The sequence below is a fragment of the Hydra viridissima genome, unplaced genomic scaffold (genome assembly GCF_058129835.1).
Source record: "Hydra viridissima isolate aposymbiotic clone 2 unplaced genomic scaffold, HvirCarnegie_v1 scaffold_2, whole genome shotgun sequence".
In the NCBI taxonomy this organism is placed as follows: Eukaryota; Metazoa; Cnidaria; class Hydrozoa; order Anthoathecata; family Hydridae; genus Hydra; species Hydra viridissima.
In genome coordinates, this window is record NW_028324301.1 from 5,631,951 (window position 1) to 5,651,045 (window position 19,095).

At 28.3% G+C, this 19,095-nt stretch overlaps 2 protein-coding genes across 3 annotated transcripts in view; one reads left to right on the plus strand and one right to left on the minus strand.

Annotated features, from left to right (window-relative positions):
- The window catches only part of LOC149891668 (E3 SUMO-protein ligase ZBED1-like), a 588,790-nt gene that overhangs the window by 19,754 nt on the left and 549,941 nt on the right, over window positions 1-19,095 (minus strand). The gene's annotated exons all lie outside the window — the stretch shown is intronic.
- The window catches only part of LOC145183518 (dynein axonemal heavy chain 6-like), a 42,153-nt gene that overhangs the window by 14,711 nt on the left and 8,347 nt on the right, over window positions 1-19,095 (plus strand). The window contains exons 27-61 of one of the 2 annotated variants that reach the window (XM_090079805.1): window positions 102-203; window positions 351-461; window positions 2,424-2,513; window positions 2,672-2,767; window positions 3,214-3,410; window positions 3,523-3,622; window positions 3,732-3,815; window positions 4,038-4,265; window positions 4,401-4,502; window positions 4,773-4,892; window positions 5,022-5,169; window positions 5,294-5,400; window positions 5,483-5,533; window positions 5,865-5,996; window positions 6,100-6,173; window positions 6,282-6,379; window positions 7,141-7,304; window positions 7,394-7,522; window positions 7,740-7,819; window positions 7,964-8,044; window positions 8,138-8,288; window positions 9,718-9,771; window positions 10,064-10,155; window positions 10,269-10,424; window positions 14,966-15,032; window positions 15,262-15,416; window positions 15,491-15,572; window positions 15,883-15,981; window positions 16,079-16,204; window positions 16,361-16,470; window positions 16,560-16,632; window positions 16,797-16,886; window positions 17,006-17,088; window positions 17,243-17,327; window positions 18,564-18,716. In XM_090079805.1, the coding sequence (XP_089935931.1) occupies window positions 102-203; window positions 351-461; window positions 2,424-2,513; window positions 2,672-2,767; window positions 3,214-3,410; window positions 3,523-3,622; window positions 3,732-3,815; window positions 4,038-4,265; window positions 4,401-4,502; window positions 4,773-4,892; window positions 5,022-5,169; window positions 5,294-5,400; window positions 5,483-5,533; window positions 5,865-5,996; window positions 6,100-6,173; window positions 6,282-6,379; window positions 7,141-7,304; window positions 7,394-7,522; window positions 7,740-7,819; window positions 7,964-8,044; window positions 8,138-8,288; window positions 9,718-9,771; window positions 10,064-10,155; window positions 10,269-10,424; window positions 14,966-15,032; window positions 15,262-15,416; window positions 15,491-15,572; window positions 15,883-15,981; window positions 16,079-16,204; window positions 16,361-16,470; window positions 16,560-16,632; window positions 16,797-16,886; window positions 17,006-17,088; window positions 17,243-17,327; window positions 18,564-18,716 (3,870 nt within the window). Of the gene's footprint in view, window positions 1-101; window positions 204-350; window positions 462-2,423; window positions 2,514-2,671; window positions 2,768-3,213; window positions 3,411-3,522; window positions 3,623-3,731; window positions 3,816-4,037; window positions 4,266-4,400; window positions 4,503-4,772; window positions 4,893-5,021; window positions 5,170-5,293; window positions 5,401-5,482; window positions 5,534-5,864; window positions 5,997-6,099; window positions 6,174-6,281; window positions 6,380-7,140; window positions 7,305-7,393; window positions 7,523-7,739; window positions 7,820-7,963; window positions 8,045-8,137; window positions 8,289-9,189; window positions 9,275-9,717; window positions 9,772-10,063; window positions 10,156-10,268; window positions 10,425-14,965; window positions 15,033-15,261; window positions 15,417-15,490; window positions 15,573-15,882; window positions 15,982-16,078; window positions 16,205-16,360; window positions 16,471-16,559; window positions 16,633-16,796; window positions 16,887-17,005; window positions 17,089-17,242; window positions 17,328-18,563; window positions 18,717-19,095 lie in introns of those variants that run through there. The other variant, XR_016450109.1, reaches the window with a different exon arrangement.

Here is a 19,095-nt window from a genome sequence, read left to right on the forward strand (position 1 = left end):
ATTAGTGAATGCTCTTATTTTTTATTTAAGTTCTCTATTCTTTATTTAAATTGTATTACAAAGAAATATGTTCATAAAATCATTTTGTTGTTGTTGAAAAGGCTATACTTCAAGATTTGTTTCCTGGTGTTGAAATTCCAAACAACAATTATGGAAAGTTGCAACTTGCAATTGAGGAATGTTATTCTACAAATAACCTCCAAGTTGGATATTTTTTTTGATATTATTCATAAAGTTAAACTTTCATAAACTTAAACTAAAATACTTTATAATACAAACTATTTTAACAATGCTTAGTATAATATTATACAATATAAAAATGCACTACAATTTTGCAGTTTCCATTTTAGGTTATTCCATCAATGGTGGCAAAAACAATTCAATTGTATAAGACATTGTTAGTGCGTCATGGTGTTATGTGTGTTGGTCCTGCTGGAGGTGGAAAAACAAGAAGTTATCAAGTAAAAGTGTTTTTATAATATTTTGCTGAAATTTGTGAGTAAAGAAAAGTTTACTTGTTTTGATCAGTTAATTTCTTATGTATTATTTGCTGATTCCATCATATAATGTCTTTCAAAAAGAAAAAAAGCATATACCTTAAATAAAAAAATCCCAGAAAATGTCTACAAAAGTTCTTTCATAAATTATTTTTTAGTAAAAAATGTCATTAAAAAAAAGCAACCAAACAATGAAAAAAAAGCAGCTATAACAATGTAAAAATACATTATTATAGAGGATGTAAAAGCATTTATTTATAACCTTAACTTCTCCATTAACATATGGAAAGTAAAAAGTAGTGATCAATAAATGCTGATGTTGTTAAATACAGTAGGAGAATAAATAACCCTGACTTGTCATTAAAGGTTGAAGTGTTTGGGGAGTTAATTGTTCTAATACTAAGAATTGTAGTAGTCCCCTTAGAAACTGAAGGATGTGATAGAAAAAGGTTTCTAGAAAAACCTTGTACTGATTTTATATCCCAGACCAATTTTTAATGTTAATGAGAAAAAAATTGTTACAGAACATTTTCAGCCTTTTTTAGGCAGATTTAAAGAGATACAAGTTACAAACCAATACAAGTTGGTGACAAATCTAAATTTTTTTATTTTATCTGAAGTCATCTTATTTTCTACGGTTGACTGAAAAATATTAAATGGTTTGATGGATAAGACATTTTTGTATTACAAATGGTAATCTTCAGTATCAACTTAATCAGACACATATTGTCCTCCAATATGTCCAGTCACAAAATGATTAAGAGTCAGTGGAATATCATCGCTAATATTGGGATTTTGATAGGTTAGTGGTCTAGAGTTTCATAAAACTCTCACAATCACCCATCATTTTTTCATAATTAAATAATGGAAGAATTGTTGAATAGATGTTAGAAATTCATTTTTGATATAATATCTGTGCATTTTAATATACTAAAAAGCTAAATGGCACCTTTAGTGCCATTTAGCCATTTAGCTTTAGTGTTCTTTGTGTTCCCATTTTGTTTTTCTTCTTCACTTACAACTGTTTGTTTTGTCAGAATAGCCTCAATTTTCAGCTTTTTGCCCATGTACTCTAAGTATGGTTTTTCTTAGTTGTAAAGACTTTTTCATGCAGTTTATGATATAAATGGTTAGGTTATAATAAAAAAAAACATGGGCTTAGTATATAATAAAATCTATAATAAAACAAAAGTACAGTATCTAGTTTTTTATTTAACCTGTTTGTTTCAATTTTGAATATAATCATGATCATATTGTGAGAGAATTGTAGGCGGAAACTAAAAAATTGATGCCAAATGCAGTTTTAGCACCCAGAAATAGCTGTATTTTTTAAAAAATTTTTCACAAAATATTTTTTTGTTAGCCTGTGTCATTCTTTGAAAATATTGAACCATATTGTTTCTAAGTAAAAAAATATGAAAAAGTAGAAGTTACAGCCCAGAGTAAAATACGCTAAGAGCAGCTATATCTGAAGTCATTGATACTTAATCAGTAAAATCAATTTAATCTTTGATCTCAGCATCTGAATCTACAGTATCAGATGGTAAGATCTTTATTTGAAAATGTAGGAAGGAAAAAAAAATCTGGTTATCATGATTTTTCATCATATAAAATGATTTTTTACAGTAAAGTTTGTAAATCCTGAAATTATTAGCCAATTTAAATGACAAACCATTATACTGATTTTTTTCTAAAAATCAATATAATGGTTTATCAAAATACAAAAATTCAGAAAGTATTTATAGTAATATAATGATAGTATAAAAGTACTCCAAAACTAGCTTTTAACTCAAAAAGTTTATAAGTTATAAGTAGTTTATAAAATGATGTGTACTGGCAATGTTCATAATTATATAAATAAAAAATTTTTAAATTTAAGTTGATTTTTATTTTTGTCATTTGTTCAGTTGAACTTTAATCTTTCAGGTTCTTAAAGATGCTTTGACAAAACTTTCTACTGAAAATATTCCAGACCCATTTTACCAACCTGTTCACACTTACGTTCTTAATCCCAAGGTAAAGATCTGTTATCAATCTTTTCAAAGGGTAAAGGAAATTATTTCCTTCAAATTTTTCTAGTCTTTATATGTTAATATTTATTCCTTTTTAATTTTTTTTTCAAATTTCCCAGTTTACTTCATGTTAATCAAATAATTTTCATTTATGTGTAAAAGTCAATATCTATTGGTGAGTTGTACGGTGAGTTCAATAAGCTCACAATGGAATGGAATGATGGACTTATGGCTGTGACTGTCCGATATTGTGTTCAGGTTCAATGTTAATCTTTTTAAATGTTGCTTTAAGCAAGATAATTTTATTCAAAGTAATTTTGAGAAATTAGACATAATTTTTAAAACAAAAACTCACATACCCAATCACACATGTTCTTTAGAAATAGAATGCTTTTAGTAAAAATTTTTATGAAATATGATAAATGTTGAAAAAGTGAAAAGTTCTTAATGAAGGATACATGATTTGTGACTTTCTCATTTGATTGGTTCATAACATTTTTCGTATTTATAAAAATATTCAAGCTTCTATTTGAAACTTTTCAGTTAAAACCTGTTAGTTTTTTTAATATCAAAATCCATTTGGGCTCAAGCTGTACGCCTGGTGATGTTATAAATTGTTTTAAAAACTTCTTTGTGCATGTGTGTGTGTAATTTGTTATGGCTGTAAGACTGTTTGTAATACTGACACAAAAGCTATATTTAAGGATACTTCCAAAAATCATAAATGGATTGTATGTGATGGTCCTGTTGATGCTTTATGGATAGAAAATATGAATACTGTACTAGATGATAATAAAATGCTATGTTTGGCAAATTCTGAGCGAATAAAATTAAACAGCTCAATTCATATGATGTTTGAAGTGCAAGATCTTGCTGCTGCCTCTCCAGCTACAGTCAGCAGGTTCTTTTCATCTGCCACTAATTTTTTAAAAAAAAACTGTTTTGATTTTTTGTAAAACTTAACTTATACAGGAAACCATTTAGCTTGTTTAATGGAGCATTTTATTTAACAGATGTGGAATGGTTTATTATGACCCCATGAACTTGGGCTGGAAACCTTATGTTAAATCGTGGATGCAAAAGATGTGCAGTAAACTGAAGCAAGAATTTCAGGTGCCAAATCTTTTTATAAACCCATTATTTGTTATTGTTTGTAGATTATATTTATTCAAAATTTCAAAGGAATAAGTCTTGTTTCCTTTTTTTATGTTTTTTTTTTTAGAATTATTTAATGAGTTTTTTTGAAAATTACATTGATGAGGGATTGAGATTTATCAAAAAAAGCTGTATTCAAGCCATTCCACAGGTAGAAATTTAACTTATTTTTTTGAAATAGTTACTTTGAAATTTAATATGAAAATTAGCAATAACTTATTTAACAATAACCTAGTTCAGTTAATTATAGCTTAATTTAGTCACATCTGATTTTAAAAAGATGACAAAAGAATAAAAAGTTGTGTAGAGATTAAATTTTTAAGCTTCTTTTGTTTAAGAGCTTTTTGTTTTAAAGCTTTTTTTGTTTAAACAGGTAGACAATAGTAAGGTTTCAACTCTGTGTGCTTTACTTGAAAGTATGCTGTTTTTGAGATCTCTGGAGAATGATATCAGTTTTGATGCTGTTAAATTACAGTCTTTGGTACCTCCTGTTTTTGCATTTTGCTATGTGTGGTCCTTAGGTGGAAATTTGATTGAATCAAGTCAAGATATTTTTGATACATTTGTGCGAGAGTTGTTTGCTGAAAACCATGAAATCAGGGTGAGTAACTCTAACTACCATTTAAATCTTACTTAAACTTGAAAAGAATTCTACTTTATATGTTTTAACAGATTTAAATCATATTCTTATCAAAGATTGCATGTATTTTAATTTTTATGTTGAAACATTTTTTAGATGCCATCTTCTGGTGATATGTACAGCTATTACATTGATTTGGAGTCTAAACGGTTTGAGCCGTGGGAAAAAATTATTCCTGCATTTAAATACAATTCTGAGGTGAAGTTTTACTTTTAATTTGCTTCTTATTTATAAGTTATAAATATTGATAGTATAAAGATAATGACAGAAAATACAATTTTTTTTCTTTTAAAGTTTCACATTTATTATAATTGTATTCATCTTTTAAAACATTTAATATCTGTTAAGAATTTGCTTTTCTGTGTAAATAACTTTTCAAAAAGCTAGAGCAATAAAAATCTCAGACAAAAAAATTTATAGCAAAAATTTGTTTGGCTCCAAGTTTCTTTATCTTGAATTTTTTTCCAGACTCCATACTTTGATATTCTTGTACCAACTGCTGACACAGTTCGATTTGGCTTCCTTATGGAGAAACTATTGGCAGTTAATCACTCAGTACTTTATACTGGAACTACTGGTGTAGGAAAGGTAAATGTATTTTTACTTTTAATTATTGATGCTATCTTTTTATGTTTTTTAACAATATGCTTTTTACAATTTAACAGTTAACAATCCATAAATTTGATTTTGCTTTTTTATCTTAAATCTACTTTACAGTCAGTTATTGCTAAAGGAGTCTTGAATGGTGTAGAAGGAAAAGCTAGCTATGTTCCAGTTTTTCTAAATTTCTCTGCTCAAACAAGTAGCATTCGTACTCAAGAAATGATTGAGTCTAAACTTGATAAAAAGCGAAAAAATATTTTAGGTATATTAATGTCATAATTTATTGATTTTATTTGTTGCTATTAAAGCTGTCTAATGTCTATTCATTTTTTTAAACAAATATATTTGTTTTACAACATTATGTTCCACTATCTTTGTTTTTTTAGGTGCCCCTCCTGGGAAACGTGTTATATTGTTTGTTGACGATTTAAACATGCCAAAGCTTGACACATTTGGCTCTCAACCTCCTATAGAGTTGTTACGACAATATCAAGTATGTGCCAAAACATATATGGGGATGGTTTTAATATTATATTTTGTTGGTATCTGTTGCATTTTTTAAATCTGTCTCATAGGATTTTGGTGGATTTTATGATAGAGAGAAACTTTTTTGGAAAGAACTTCAAGTATGACCTATTTTTATTTCATCAAAAGCTAGTGTATGAACGTTTAAAAAAATGCTTAAAAAAAATTGACTTAGAATCTAATTGTTTACAAAGTAAGTCTATTTTTATTTAGGAAAAGTTAATTGCATGTTCGAGATATGAACAATTCATTGTTGTATAAATTTTTTTATTTCCTCCTTCCCAACGTGTAAATCTCATTTGACAAATTAATTCTTTAATATTTGGCAGCACACTTTTAGCTGCTAGTACACTTTGTATAGCATGTGAAAAGAAAATCTTATACTTAAGGTTAACATAGGCTTGCATTTAACATTAAAGTTTTCTACAATAGGATGTAACAATTTGTGCAGCATGTGCACCTCCTGGAGGTGGAAGAAATCCAGTTTCTCCTCGTTTCATTCGTCATTTTAGCTTGTTGTGTATTCCAACAGCTACAGACAGTACCCTTAAACATATTTTCAAGGTTAATTTTTAAAAGTTATTTTAAGTGTAGTTAACAGCTTTAAACTATTTTAGCTCTTAGAAAATAAAAGTCATAGTAAATTTAAAAAAAAAAATTTATTTAGTCAATTCTGAAAGGATTTTTGTTGGATTTTCCTGTCACAGTAAGAGAAATGTCAGAAAATATTGTTGCTGCCAGGCAAGTATTGATATATATTTATTTTTAGAATTGTTTTTAAAAACTTTTGTCTTTTTGATCTTCTAATCTCTTAAGTCTCAATAAGCATGTTAATAATTATTATTTTAGTGTGGAAATTTATAGCAGGTTGAGCACAGATCTTCGTCCTACACCAGCTAAATCACACTATGTTTTTAATCTTAGAGATTTATCTAAATGCATTCAAGGTATATTACCTTCATATGGTTGGTAAGGGTGCTGTGTTATTTAATACAGAAGTCTATACTTACATGAACAGAAGTTTGCATTTAATACAGAAGATACTTATTTTTCCATATAAAGTGAAAGTTTAAAACAATTTAACAGTTTCATATAAGATTTGCTAAAACACTTTTGTTCTATAAATGTTCTGTAGTTGAAAATGTCTTATTAACTTTGTTCAACATAGGTATAGATAATTATGTTATATGTTAAAATGTATTAGATTTGCATTTTACTTGAAAAAATAAATTTACAGCTAGGTTTTTTATAGTACTAATCAAAGTTATTGATGGCTTCTTTCAAGTGGATTACTATAGTATTTATAAATAGCAACCATGTTTATAGCAAACCCACATAAAATGTTAAGAAGGTTTTTTTTGCATACTAAGTTTTGAGTTTTAAATAACATTTACCTCTTACCTTTTCCAGTACAAAATTTAGCTAATGTTTAAAACATGTCATAAATTTTTATAACAAAAGTTCCCTTCTCTGTTTAAATAACAAAATTATATTTCTCTACTTTTGCTGCAAAATTATAATTTTCTATTTTTGCAACAATGCATAAAAAAGAGTGTTTTATGCTAAGACTTTTTGAGCATAAAAATTTGGGTTCTATGCTAAGCTCAAGAATTGTTTTCTAACCTCTTTCTCATCTTGAGAACCAATTCCTGATGAAGTTTTAATTTTAAACAATCCAAAAGTTTTTTGTTTTTTTTTCACTTCAAAGGTGTTTTACAAGCTGATTCTGGAATAATCAGAGAGAAAGAGCAAGTGCTTCGGTTATTTATCCATGAGTCTCAACGTGTATTCCATGATCGCCTAATAAATAATGAGGATAAGACCTACTTTAATGAAATACTTAAAGATATGGCATATAAGCATTTCTCTGTTGTAAGTTTTTTTAACTATTTAGTAAAGTTAAATAAATACTTTTTCTCTTAATAAAGTGCCAATTTAATGCATAATTTTATTATCAATAGTCTTTGAACATAGAGGAGCTTGAAATAAAACCTATAATATTTGGAGACTTTATGCAAGCAGCAGATTCTAATAATAGAGTTTATGAAGATTTAATGGATTACAATAAAGTTAAGAATGTGCTCAAAGATGTAAGTATCAGTAATTCATTTTGTACATACAAATATTTCCCAATTATTTGAAATTCAAAAAGGTTTGTTTTTTAATAGAAACAAATTTCTTTTAGAACATTTTTTTATTATATAACATGTTTAGAAAAATGGTTTAAATTTATTAGTTTGTTACAAAAATAATTTCAATTGACTAAAACTAACCTTACATTATAATTGTTTTTTTCCTAATGAATAGTATTTGGATGACTACAATATGTCATCCTCTAAAGAAATGAAGCTGGTATTCTTCCTTGATGCTATTAATCATGTTTCCAGGTATTAAAAAACAAATTTATTATAAAACATATATATAATTAAATATTTTTTAAAAATATTTAATTATAAAAAAAATATTTTCTTTTGCATTTCATTAAAATGCTTTTGAATTCTGTTAATAATTAAGCTGTTTTTTATCTTGAGAATATCTCGTATTGTTCGACAAACTCGTGGTAATGCACTGTTAGTTGGTGTTGGTGGTACTGGAAAACAAAGTCTTACCAAGTATAGTGCATTTCATAACAAGATGCTTTCATCAATTTACTTCTCAGATTGATTTATATTATATTCTATTTATATTATATGTATATTTTTTAGACTAGCATGTCATATGTCAAACTATTTTTGCTTTCAAATTGAGTTAATGCGAGGTTATGATTATTCAGCATTCAGAAACGACTTAAAGCGTTTGTATCAACATGCTGGGATCAAAAGAGAAAACACTGTTTTTTTATTCACAGATACCCAAGTAAAAATAGTCTCCCATATAGTTTTTACACATGAATAATTTTACATTAGTATTTGTTTATATAGGTTTTTAAAAATATTGGGTGCAGCATATGTTTTGCAACATTTAAATAATTTAATATTATCAAAAGAAGAACCAACATACATATTTAATGTAATATTTATTTAATATATTAGGCTTTAATAAGTAATAATTAATGTTATTAATAATAATTACTCCATTGTTTTTTTCTATTGCAAAGACTTAAGCCAGAAAAGTTTCAATTATTTCCCTTGTAAAAATTTCATCTATTTCTTTAATTACTTTTTTAATTTCCTTAATCATATTTTCTGGTATTGTTACTTTTTGGTAATTGATATTCTTACTAATTTTGTCCCATACTGAAAAGTCCATTGGATTTAATTCTGTTGTATTTGGAGGTCAATTTTAGGTATAAAGGATTTGAAGTTATTTGTAGACTCACACCATCTTGTTAAAATGTCCAATCATCGCTGTTGAAAGGCCTGTTATCTTCTCTCTTGAAATTTCAAAACATCAATATACTTCTCTTTATTAATCCATTGATCTTTATTGAAAGAGAAAAGCTCAGTGAGGCTATTCCATGTTACACCCATAACAACCATTATACTTGTATGGATTTCTATTTTCAAACATGCCACCTGCTTCATTTGCACTTTGCCAATCATCAACCCAAACAATATTGTTTTGTAGATTGTAGTAGCCATCTAACGTGAATATCTTTTTATCTGATGTGAATATCTTTTCAACTTTTTGTTGATTCAGGTTTTTTCTCATCCAGATGTAATTTAACTTTTACTTTATGATCTGAAACTAACTTGACTCTTTTTGGTTTATAATCTGAAGTTAACTTGGGAACTTATTTTTTTCTACAAATATTTAGATAAATCTTCTTTCAGTACTCATTGAATACTTCTATTGCTGACGTGGAGGTCTTGTGCCATGGTTCTTGAACTTTTGGATTTTAGGTGATTTTTGGCTAAATTGATTAAATTTTTATTTTGGCTAAATTTACTTTTGGATTTTAAGTGATTTTTGGCTAAATTGATCATCCAGTTTTTTTAGATTGTTGATAATAGTTGATCATTTTTTTAGATTGTTGACAACAGCAAAATATAGTTGAGAAATGATTTTTATTTGTTAATATTTTGGCAATTTCTAGAACTTGTTCCCCTTCCTTATAGTGGAAAATAGCCAACTCTAAAAAACCTTTCGATTTCAATTTTTTAAAATTAATTAGTAAATGATGTTATGTAAATGCATGCTATTAATATTTAATATAAGTGTATATGCTAGATAAAATAGTATTAAATTTATTTAATTATTGCATCATGTGATGCCTCAAAAAAAAAAAAAAAACATATGCTACACCTGATAGTTTCTTTTGTGTTTACTTACTCTTTATTTTTAGATAATTGTTGAAGAATTTTTGGAAGATATTAACAACATCCTTAACTCTGGAGAGGTATACATAATGTTTAAATAGCTATACAGATTGGTAGTTTGAACTTTTAAAAAAAAACCCTATCCTAATGGCTGTTTTTGTGTATAACATTTTTATATTGTAAAAATTACAAACACTATGAATTTACTTTTTCTAAACAATGGTGTCATTATTCTCTTATAGTGAATAATGACACTATTGTTTAGAAAAAGTAAATTAGTATAATATATATAAATTAATATAATATAGTATAATATATTTTCATTTAATGAAAAGTTTTTACAGGTTTTAACAAAGTTTCCTTTCCTTAAAGGTTCCAAATTTATTTGAGCCTGAAGAGTATGAGCAATTAATAATTGAAACTAGACCCCATGCTAAAGAAGCTGGCATACCTGAAAATTGCAGGTTGGGTTTAATTTATCGCATTTTCTCTACTTTTTTATCATATTCTTTGATAAATATGTAAATTTCAAAAATCAAAAATGAAATGAAAAAATAGTTTTTTTTTATCTATTCAGAGATGCCATATTTGCTCATTTCATTAATCAAGTAAGAAATAACCTTCATATAGTACTCTGTATGAGTCCAGTTGGTGAAGCATTCAGGAAACGATGTCGTATGTTCCCTTCCTTAGTTAACTGCTGTACCATTGATTGGTTTACTGAATGGCCAAGGTATTGAAATTTAAAAAAGTTGCTATATTAGCATAATTACACATTTATAGATCTATTTGAAAAAACTGGAAAGTGCTTTTTCTTTGATTAAGGCTATTTTTGGAGCTGTTTTAACGTATATAGTAGCCTGCTAAAGTAACCGGACAAGCACATAACTTGAGATAACTATTGAATGAAAAGTCCAATTTCTTTCAAATTTTCACTGGAATGTCAAATAACTGCTTGTAATTCTAAAAGCAAATGAATTTTTACTAAATCTAAGTAATCTATTCTTAAAAACTCATTTTATTGAAATATGCACGTGCAAAAGTAATCTGGGCAGAAAAAAATACTTAAAGTAGATTTTTTTTTTAAACATTTTTTTAATTAAAAATGTTGTAATTTAAAGTAAATTTCTTTGACGGGAAACCCTAGGCATTGATTACTACTTGACAGTGACAAGGCATTGAGTCCACCAGCTTCATAATCACATTATTGTCGATTTTTCCTATTCTTGTTTCAGAATTTTAAATAAATCATGTTTACTTGTTGGTTTTCGACCTGAAATTTGTTGATCAAAGTGTTTACATAGAAGGTAAATCAAAGGTCATCCCATTAATTGAATTTTTTTGGTCTTGAAAAAGTCTTTCACAAGGGTTGAAGGGTGCTTTGGATCATTTTCCTGCTGAAATATTTATCTTGAGGCATTTTTTCTTTAGCTTGTGGTAGCATAACAACCTTAATGATATTAAATGGATAGGGCTGACACAATCTCTATTGAAGCAACCCCAGATCATAGCGTTTCCACCTCCGTGCGTTACTGTTAGTAGCTGGTATTTAGGATTGTTTCTATGGCCTTTTAGTCAATGAACATATTTAATACCATCAGATCCAAATAACATAAACTTAGATTCATCACTAAAAAGCACTTTCAAATGTTCATTTGCAAGTATCAAGTGTGCTTTTTGATTCTTTACAGAAATAAAAGGTTTCTTTGCAGGATGTCTTCCAAATAGATTTGCAGACCTCAAATGATGCTTGGTTGTGTCAACACTACATTTTACTTTATAAAATTCTTTCAATTCAGCATTTAACAAGACAGCATTTTTCCATGGATCATTTTTTACGGCACAAATTAAAATTTTATCTTGGCTTTCAGATATAATTCAAAGCCTTCCTGACTTTAGAAAGATTCTATTGTTATTTCTTTCCTTATATCTTGTATATATATATCCACTAACATTCATTTTCCTATATCAAACTGATTCACTATGTCTCTTGTAGTTTTACCTTGTTCAATTGCACGCAATACTGCTTCTTTGACAACTAAACTTGAATATTTTCTTTTGTCATTTTTAAAATTTATTCAAAATAATCTTCTTTTTAATTAAAAATATTTTGTTTTATTTACCGTTTATAAATATTGAATAAAAACCAACAAAAGTATTGGAGTTTTGTTATTTTAGTTCTGCCCAGATACTTTTGCACGTGCATATTTCAATAAAATGAGCTTTTAAGATTAGAGTGCTTAGATTAGGAAAAATTCATTTGTTTTTAGAATTGTAATCAATTTTTTGACATTCCAGTTAAAATTTGAAAGAAATTGGACTTTTCATTCAAAGGTTATCTCAAGTTATGCACTTGTCCAATTACTTTTGCATGGTACTGTAAAATTTAGAACTGTTTTAACATAAAGTTTTAGAACTGTTTTAATATAAAGTTGATAGAAAGTAAAAAATGATACAGGGTGACACATAAGTTGCTTTACCATTTTTAAAGTGAAATATCTTTTTTATAAATTAGTATATTTTATTAATTCTTTTTTGTTTACAAAGTTTAAAAATTACACTTTTATCTTGATTATGTATGAAAAATGATGTCATACTCCATTTTCAGTTTTGCAAACACACGCTCTTTGTAAAGCATTTTCCATGACAGTTCTTAATATCTGAGGTTGTATGCAATGAGTTTCCTCCTGTATGTTTGCTTTAAGTTGTAGGATAGTTCAAGACTTATTTAGGAACAGTTTTTCTTTAAGATATCCCCAAAGAAAAAGTCTGGTGCTGTAAAATCAGGTTATTGTGGAGGGAATGAAAAATCAAAGTTTTGAGAAATTATTCAACCTTGAAAGATTGCAGTTAAAATTTGCATAGTGGCTCTAGTGGTATGTACAATTGCATCATCTTGCTGCCACTAATATGCTACCATATTTGCTATCTCAAGCTGAACAAAATTTACCAGCATTTCTTTATATTACTCACCAGTTACAGTAGCTACATTTTCATCAAGATCTTCAAAGAAGTTAGGCCCAATAATCTTTTCTGAGGTCATTCCATTCCATACTGTAACCTTACTAGGTGCAGTTGACTTGCATGGATGTTATGTGGATTTTCGGTACCCAAAATCTCATATTCTGTTTATTCACATGGCTGTCTAAATAAAAATAGGCCTTTGGGAAAATGGAAAAATGGGCCATCTCCCATGATGAAGTTGTGAATATAGTTGATGTTAATTCTTGCAATTTCCTGAAATCTGACAGTGTAATTTAGCTGCTGTTGCAAGTCCAATGGTTGTATAGGTTGTTCGTTGTATTGATACATGTTCAAGCCTCTTTGAATTGTTCATATGTTCTGAAAGACCTCATTCTGTTGAGACCTATCAGCAACAGAACCATGTTTTAAAAACGCTTCACCAAGTTAATTGTTTTAGGTTTAGTAGGAGAATGCCTAATATTTAAATGAGGCATAAAGGATCTTTGTGTTAAAATAATTATTTTCAAAACTTTATTTATATATACAGTGGTTTTCATAAATTTAGACGCTCTCATTTTTTTTTACATGTATGTAAGAAAATGCTTAAAATAAAAAGAAAGTAAAAGTGCTACCGCTATGTTTGATATATAAATTAGTAGAGGAAGTGAAACTCTATTATAGAGTACCTTAATTTTTTTTACAGGATGTTTATTACTCATACTATACCAATTAACACAAAAAAGTTAATTGATAAGCTTGATTTTACTTTATTCATAAATTTAGACGGACAATCAAAAAAGTCTTATATCTTGTTAGTTGAAAGTTAATTAGTTTTTTTTTTCCCATATTTCTCATTAATAGGCCTAAATTAATTAATTTTGTCAAAAAACCTTATATAAATATAACTTACCATGAATTAGTTAATCATTATTTAATAAATAAACAAAAGTTAATTTAGTTTTGCACTAAAAAGATGCGAAAAATGGGCAAAAGACATATCACTCAAGCTGAAAGATGGCAAATTTTTGCTCACATCAAAGAAGGAACCAAAAGTAATAGAGAAATCGCCAGGTTAATTGGAGTTTCTGAGAAATGTGTTTGGAAAATGAAGCAAAACTTTCTTCACACTGGTGGTGCCAGCGAGAAAACGAGGCCAGGTAGACCCTTGTCAACCCACAGAAAGGACGATAGTGCCCTTTTTAGAGCTGTCAGAGCTAATCCAAGAATTAGTTACAAAGAATTGAACACAGAATTCAAAACAACGTGAAATACATCTATTTCTAAAAGCACAGTCCACCAAATACTTATCAAATACAAGATTGGAGTCTACTCTGCTTTGAAGAAACCACTCCTTCGTCCATATGATAAACAAAGGAGACTAAAATGGTGTTGTGAAAGAAGGTATTGGATAATAGAACAATGGAAAAACATTATGTGGAGTGATGAGAGTAACTTTGAGCTTATCAATTGCAAATCTAACATAACAGTCAAAAGAATGGCTCACGAAAAGTATTATGCCAGGTACATTAGACCAACTGTATAAAGTGGAGGAGGCTCGATAGGAATCTGGTCATGCTTCAATTACAAAGGTGTTGGTATGCGCCAAACATACACTGGAAGAATCAACTCCAGAATATACGTAGAAGTACTGGAAAACAACCTAATTCCATCAATTGACCTGCTTATGCTCCATGATAAACCATGGAAACTTCAACAAGATGGCGCTACTGCACATACTGCATACTATACAAAGGAGTGGTTCAACAATAATAGTATCAAGACAATACCTTGGCCTCCTTACTCATCTGATTTGAACCCAATTGAAAACATTTGGGCTTGGATTGACCGTGAATTGGCAGCTGAAGGACATCCTTAAGGAGACCTGGTATAGGGTCCCAGAAGCGATGTGCAAAAATCTTGTTGAGTCTATGCCTAGAAGAGTTCTTAGTTGCATTAAAGCAAAAGGTGGATACACAAAATATTAATTGGTTCATAAATTACGCCTCCTAATGTATCGTGCGTCTAAATTTATGAATAATTTTTTTTGTCTTATTTTTTTAATACCATGTAGTTGTACCTAATTATTACTTAGTATTTGTATTTTTTTTGTAAATTTTTTGTAAATTTTTTGTAAATTTTGTATTCTGTATGTATTTATCTAATAAATAGAAAAAAAACTAAACCGAAATCTTTTTTCGTTATTGTTTTATCGTTAAAAAACTAAAAATTTCTATTCTCAAATATGAGTGCGTCTAAATTTATGAAAAACCACTGTATATATAGTTAATCAGAGCCCTTTTATCTTTTTAGGGAAGCTTTGTTAAGTGTAGCAACAAGCTTTTTTGAAGAAGTGGAACTAGGAAGTGATGATGTCAAAGTAAAAGTTTACTCTTACACCTTCTTTAGTTTTTAAAAAAAAATTAAGAAACAATACTTTGCATAATTCATCTGATATGTGTGTGTGTGTATATATATATATATATATATATATATATATATATATATATATATATATATATATATATATATATATATATATATATATATATATATATATATACACACACACAAACACACACATATTACAGATTTTTTTTTTTTTATAGAAAGGTATATGTGAAATGTGTGTTGAAATCCACTCAAGTGTTAGTATTATGGCTAGTCGTTTTTATAAAGAGTTAAAGCGTCACTATTATACAACACCAACAAGTTACCTTGAACTTATTACATTATACTTGTCGATGCTTGATGGAAAAAGAAAGTAATCAGTAATTTTTTTATTTTCTACTTTAAGTTTTGTGGTTTTTTATAATTTACATTATTTACATTTTACAGACAATTGGTTGGGGCAAGAGATAGAGTAAAGAATGGCTTAAAAAAACTATTAGAAACAAATAAATTAGTGGACACTATGCAGGTATAAATTGTATTAGAATTGGTATGCCTGTTTTGCTTGAAGAGATTGGAGAGAGTTTAGATCCTTTTATACTATGTTTACAATACTTAACTATATTTTTTTAAAATTATACCTGTAAAATTCTCAAATTTTGTCATTGTCAATTTATGCTTTTGTATATTTTTGGCTTTTTTGTTCTTTGACTTGCATATTATAATCAAACCTCTGAAGATTCTTCTCTAGTTTCATTTACTATTTTACGTTATAAGTTATGATTTTAAAAAGCATGCTTGTTTTATCTATATTTGAATAATTTCAAAATATTTTTAAGGTTGAATTGGTTGCTTTGGAGCCTGATTTGAAGCAAAAATCTTTAGATACAGAAAAACTTATGGAGAGATTGAAAATAGATCAATTAGAAGCTGACAAGGTCTTTCTCTAAATACACAAGCTTATATTTAAAAAAAATTCTTTTAGGGGTAAAGTTTTTAAATTGTTTTATTTTACTAATGAGAGGTTTTTTACAGGTGCGAGAAGTTGTCATAGCTGATGAAACAGTTGCAAGTAGAAAAGCAAAAGAAACTGAGGCAATAGCATCTGATGCTCAAAAAGACTTGGATGAAGCACTTCCTGCATTAGAAGCAGCCAACAAAGTTTGTTTTGTTAACATTGTTGTTATTGAAGATGCAAATATTATCACTAAAATTTTTATACTATTTACTTTTTATTCTAATTCTTATTGTTACCATTCTTGCTGTCATTATAGGGTTTTTAGTAAATTATTGAGAATACTATTTATTGGATTTCAGGCATTGGATTCACTAGATAAAGCAGACATATCAGAGCTTCGTGTTTTTACAAACCCTCCTGAAATGGTTATGACTGTAATGGAAGCTGTCTGTATTCTGTTAGGAGCAAAGTAAGTTGATGCTGTTTTGTCTTGATTCGTTAAATTAATCTTAATTTCATTTTACTGACTTCTTTTATGACACCTTTGTGTTATTGCAGACCAGATTGGCCAACTGCTAAAGTTCTTCTTGGTGATCCCAACTTTCTAAAAAGGCTAATTGAGTTTGACAAAGTGAGTTTGAAATTTAATATTTTTCATTTTATAGTGTATTATTAATGGTTCATGATATTGTTTAATAATCTCTGCACTTTTCTGCTTTTCAAAGTCAAATTGCTAAATCATTACCTCTGTTTAATTTTTATTAAATAATTCCTTTAATTCCTTTTTTTATGTAGGACAACATTCCTGATTCATCTTTAAAAAGATTAAAAAAGTATATTGAAAATCCAAAGTTTTTACCTGAAATTGCAGAGAAATCATCAAAGGTAATTGTCTTTATAAAATTTAATTTTTAAAAATTTATTCATGTCAGGAAGTCATTATCTATTAAAATATGAGAATCATGTAGTTTTTATGGCATTGTAAGATTTTCAACTTTAAATAGGCCTGTAAATCTATGTGTCTCTGGGTACGTGCTTGCGATTTGTATGCATCTGTTGTCCGTACTGTGGAACCTAAAAGACGAAGGTATTATTAATTTTTGCTTCTATGAAAATTTCCCTTGTAATTCAAATGAGTTATTTCTTCTTTTCCTTCATATGTTGGTTTTCCTATACTCCTCATGGGTAGTCTTCCTCAGAGAAAATTTTTTGTGTTCTATTAATGTGCTTTTAATTTTCAGGCTTGCAACAGCACAATCTGAGTTGGATGTGGTCATGAGTGTTTTAAAGGAGAAACAACAAAAGCTTGCTGCTGTGGAAGCTAAAGTAATTTTAGTTTTTGTAGTTCAGTTTATCAACATTTGTGTGTGATACATCTATATTAATAAGAGGCAATGTCTGTCTGTTGTTTGTTTGTTCTTTATAGAAATCCAGACAAATGAACCAATCTGCACCAAATTTTGCACACAGGCTTAGTTTTTCCCAGGGAAGGTTTTAGGCCAAGTTTGGACCCCCAGGACTCCATGTTTAAGGTGCTTATGCAGTGCCAAGAGGCATCCCTAGCCTTAAGTAATTAATTTTTTTCTGAAATTACAAAGCACTTAAAAAAATTCAAGTGTTTCAAATAAATGTCCATCAAAATAAAAATATTTTTGCCTTCCCATTGGCAACAGTGTTAAATTCTCATAAGTGATTATCTACTTATGGGGATGACTAGAAGCATATCAAATTTTTATCACAATTCTCTTTCTTAGCTAAAACAATCTAATGGTTCTGAATAACCATGTTAATGGCTGCTTAATTCTTACCACACTAAAGCCTATAAAGCAATATAATTTCAATCAACAAAATAATCAAATATCCCATCCAGGGTTAGGCAAGTGTTTTCAATGGTGTCTTTCCTGAACATGGACTCCCCCAAGCTGGGACCATGGTGTCACCAACACTGTAGGGATTGGTCCAAATTGAAGGAAACTTTGAAGGCAAGGGTTATTTTGAGGTTCTAATCACTGCCAAACTTCTCTAAGGTGCCAAGTGAAGGTAGAAGAAAATGGTGCAGAAGAAACACATTTTATTTCATTCTGGATTAAAGAGGCCTCTGCAGCAACAAGAATAGACAAACAAAAAGACCAAAATTTTTGGTCACTATTAAAAAAGAACTGGGTAACGCTAAGTATTTTCTCTAGTTTAAAAAAAAATCAATTATAAGTTTACATTTTTATAAGAAATTTTGAACTTTTAAAGAAGTTCACCGCATAATTTAAAAGTAACATAAGCATTGATCAGACAAACTGAGCAAATGATTAGTTACTTTAAGCAAGAAAAAATAGTTTTTTCAATATTATGTACTAGCATAATTTTTGATCATCTTATATTGTAATATAGAAAATTACGCTTCTTTTTGTTAACTTCTAACTAAATTTTAAGAAATTTTTATTATGTAAAAAAAAAAAAATTTAAACTCTTGTTTAAGAAATAGATTTTCTTTTCCCTTCAGGGTTTTTTTATGTTAAGATTTAATTATAAATGTTTTCCTTAATGGAGTTTTCTATTAAATTGTAGATATCTGACCTAAAAGATTCGTATAATAGCAGCATTCAGGAAAAAGATATTTTGACAAAAAACATTGCTCAAACTGCTGCTCGTTTAAAACGAGCTTCAAAGCTTACTACTGCACTGGCTGATGAGCAAGTTCGATGGACAGAAAACATTGCAGTATGCTTTTTTCTTGTATAAGTCTCAGAAATCTTTTAAGCCTGAGTTTGATTTAAATATTTTTATATAATAGTTTTTTATTACACATTTTGATTTCTGCATTTTTATACTATTATTGCAGCTCTTTAAAATCTTTTTTATAATATAGTTTTAATTGCTTCTTATTCTTAATGCATTACCATAGTTAATTATTGCATTCTTTAAACTCACCTAGGTTTACTTCTTTTTTCAAAAGTTTTTCTTTCAAGAGTTTAATACAAAACTAAATGAAGTGTTCATAAATATTGTTGCTTTTTCTTTTCAAAAGCATAAAAAGAAGAAATAGTACAGTTAATAACCATTAAATAATTATTTTCTCCAATTAATCCAATTCAGAATT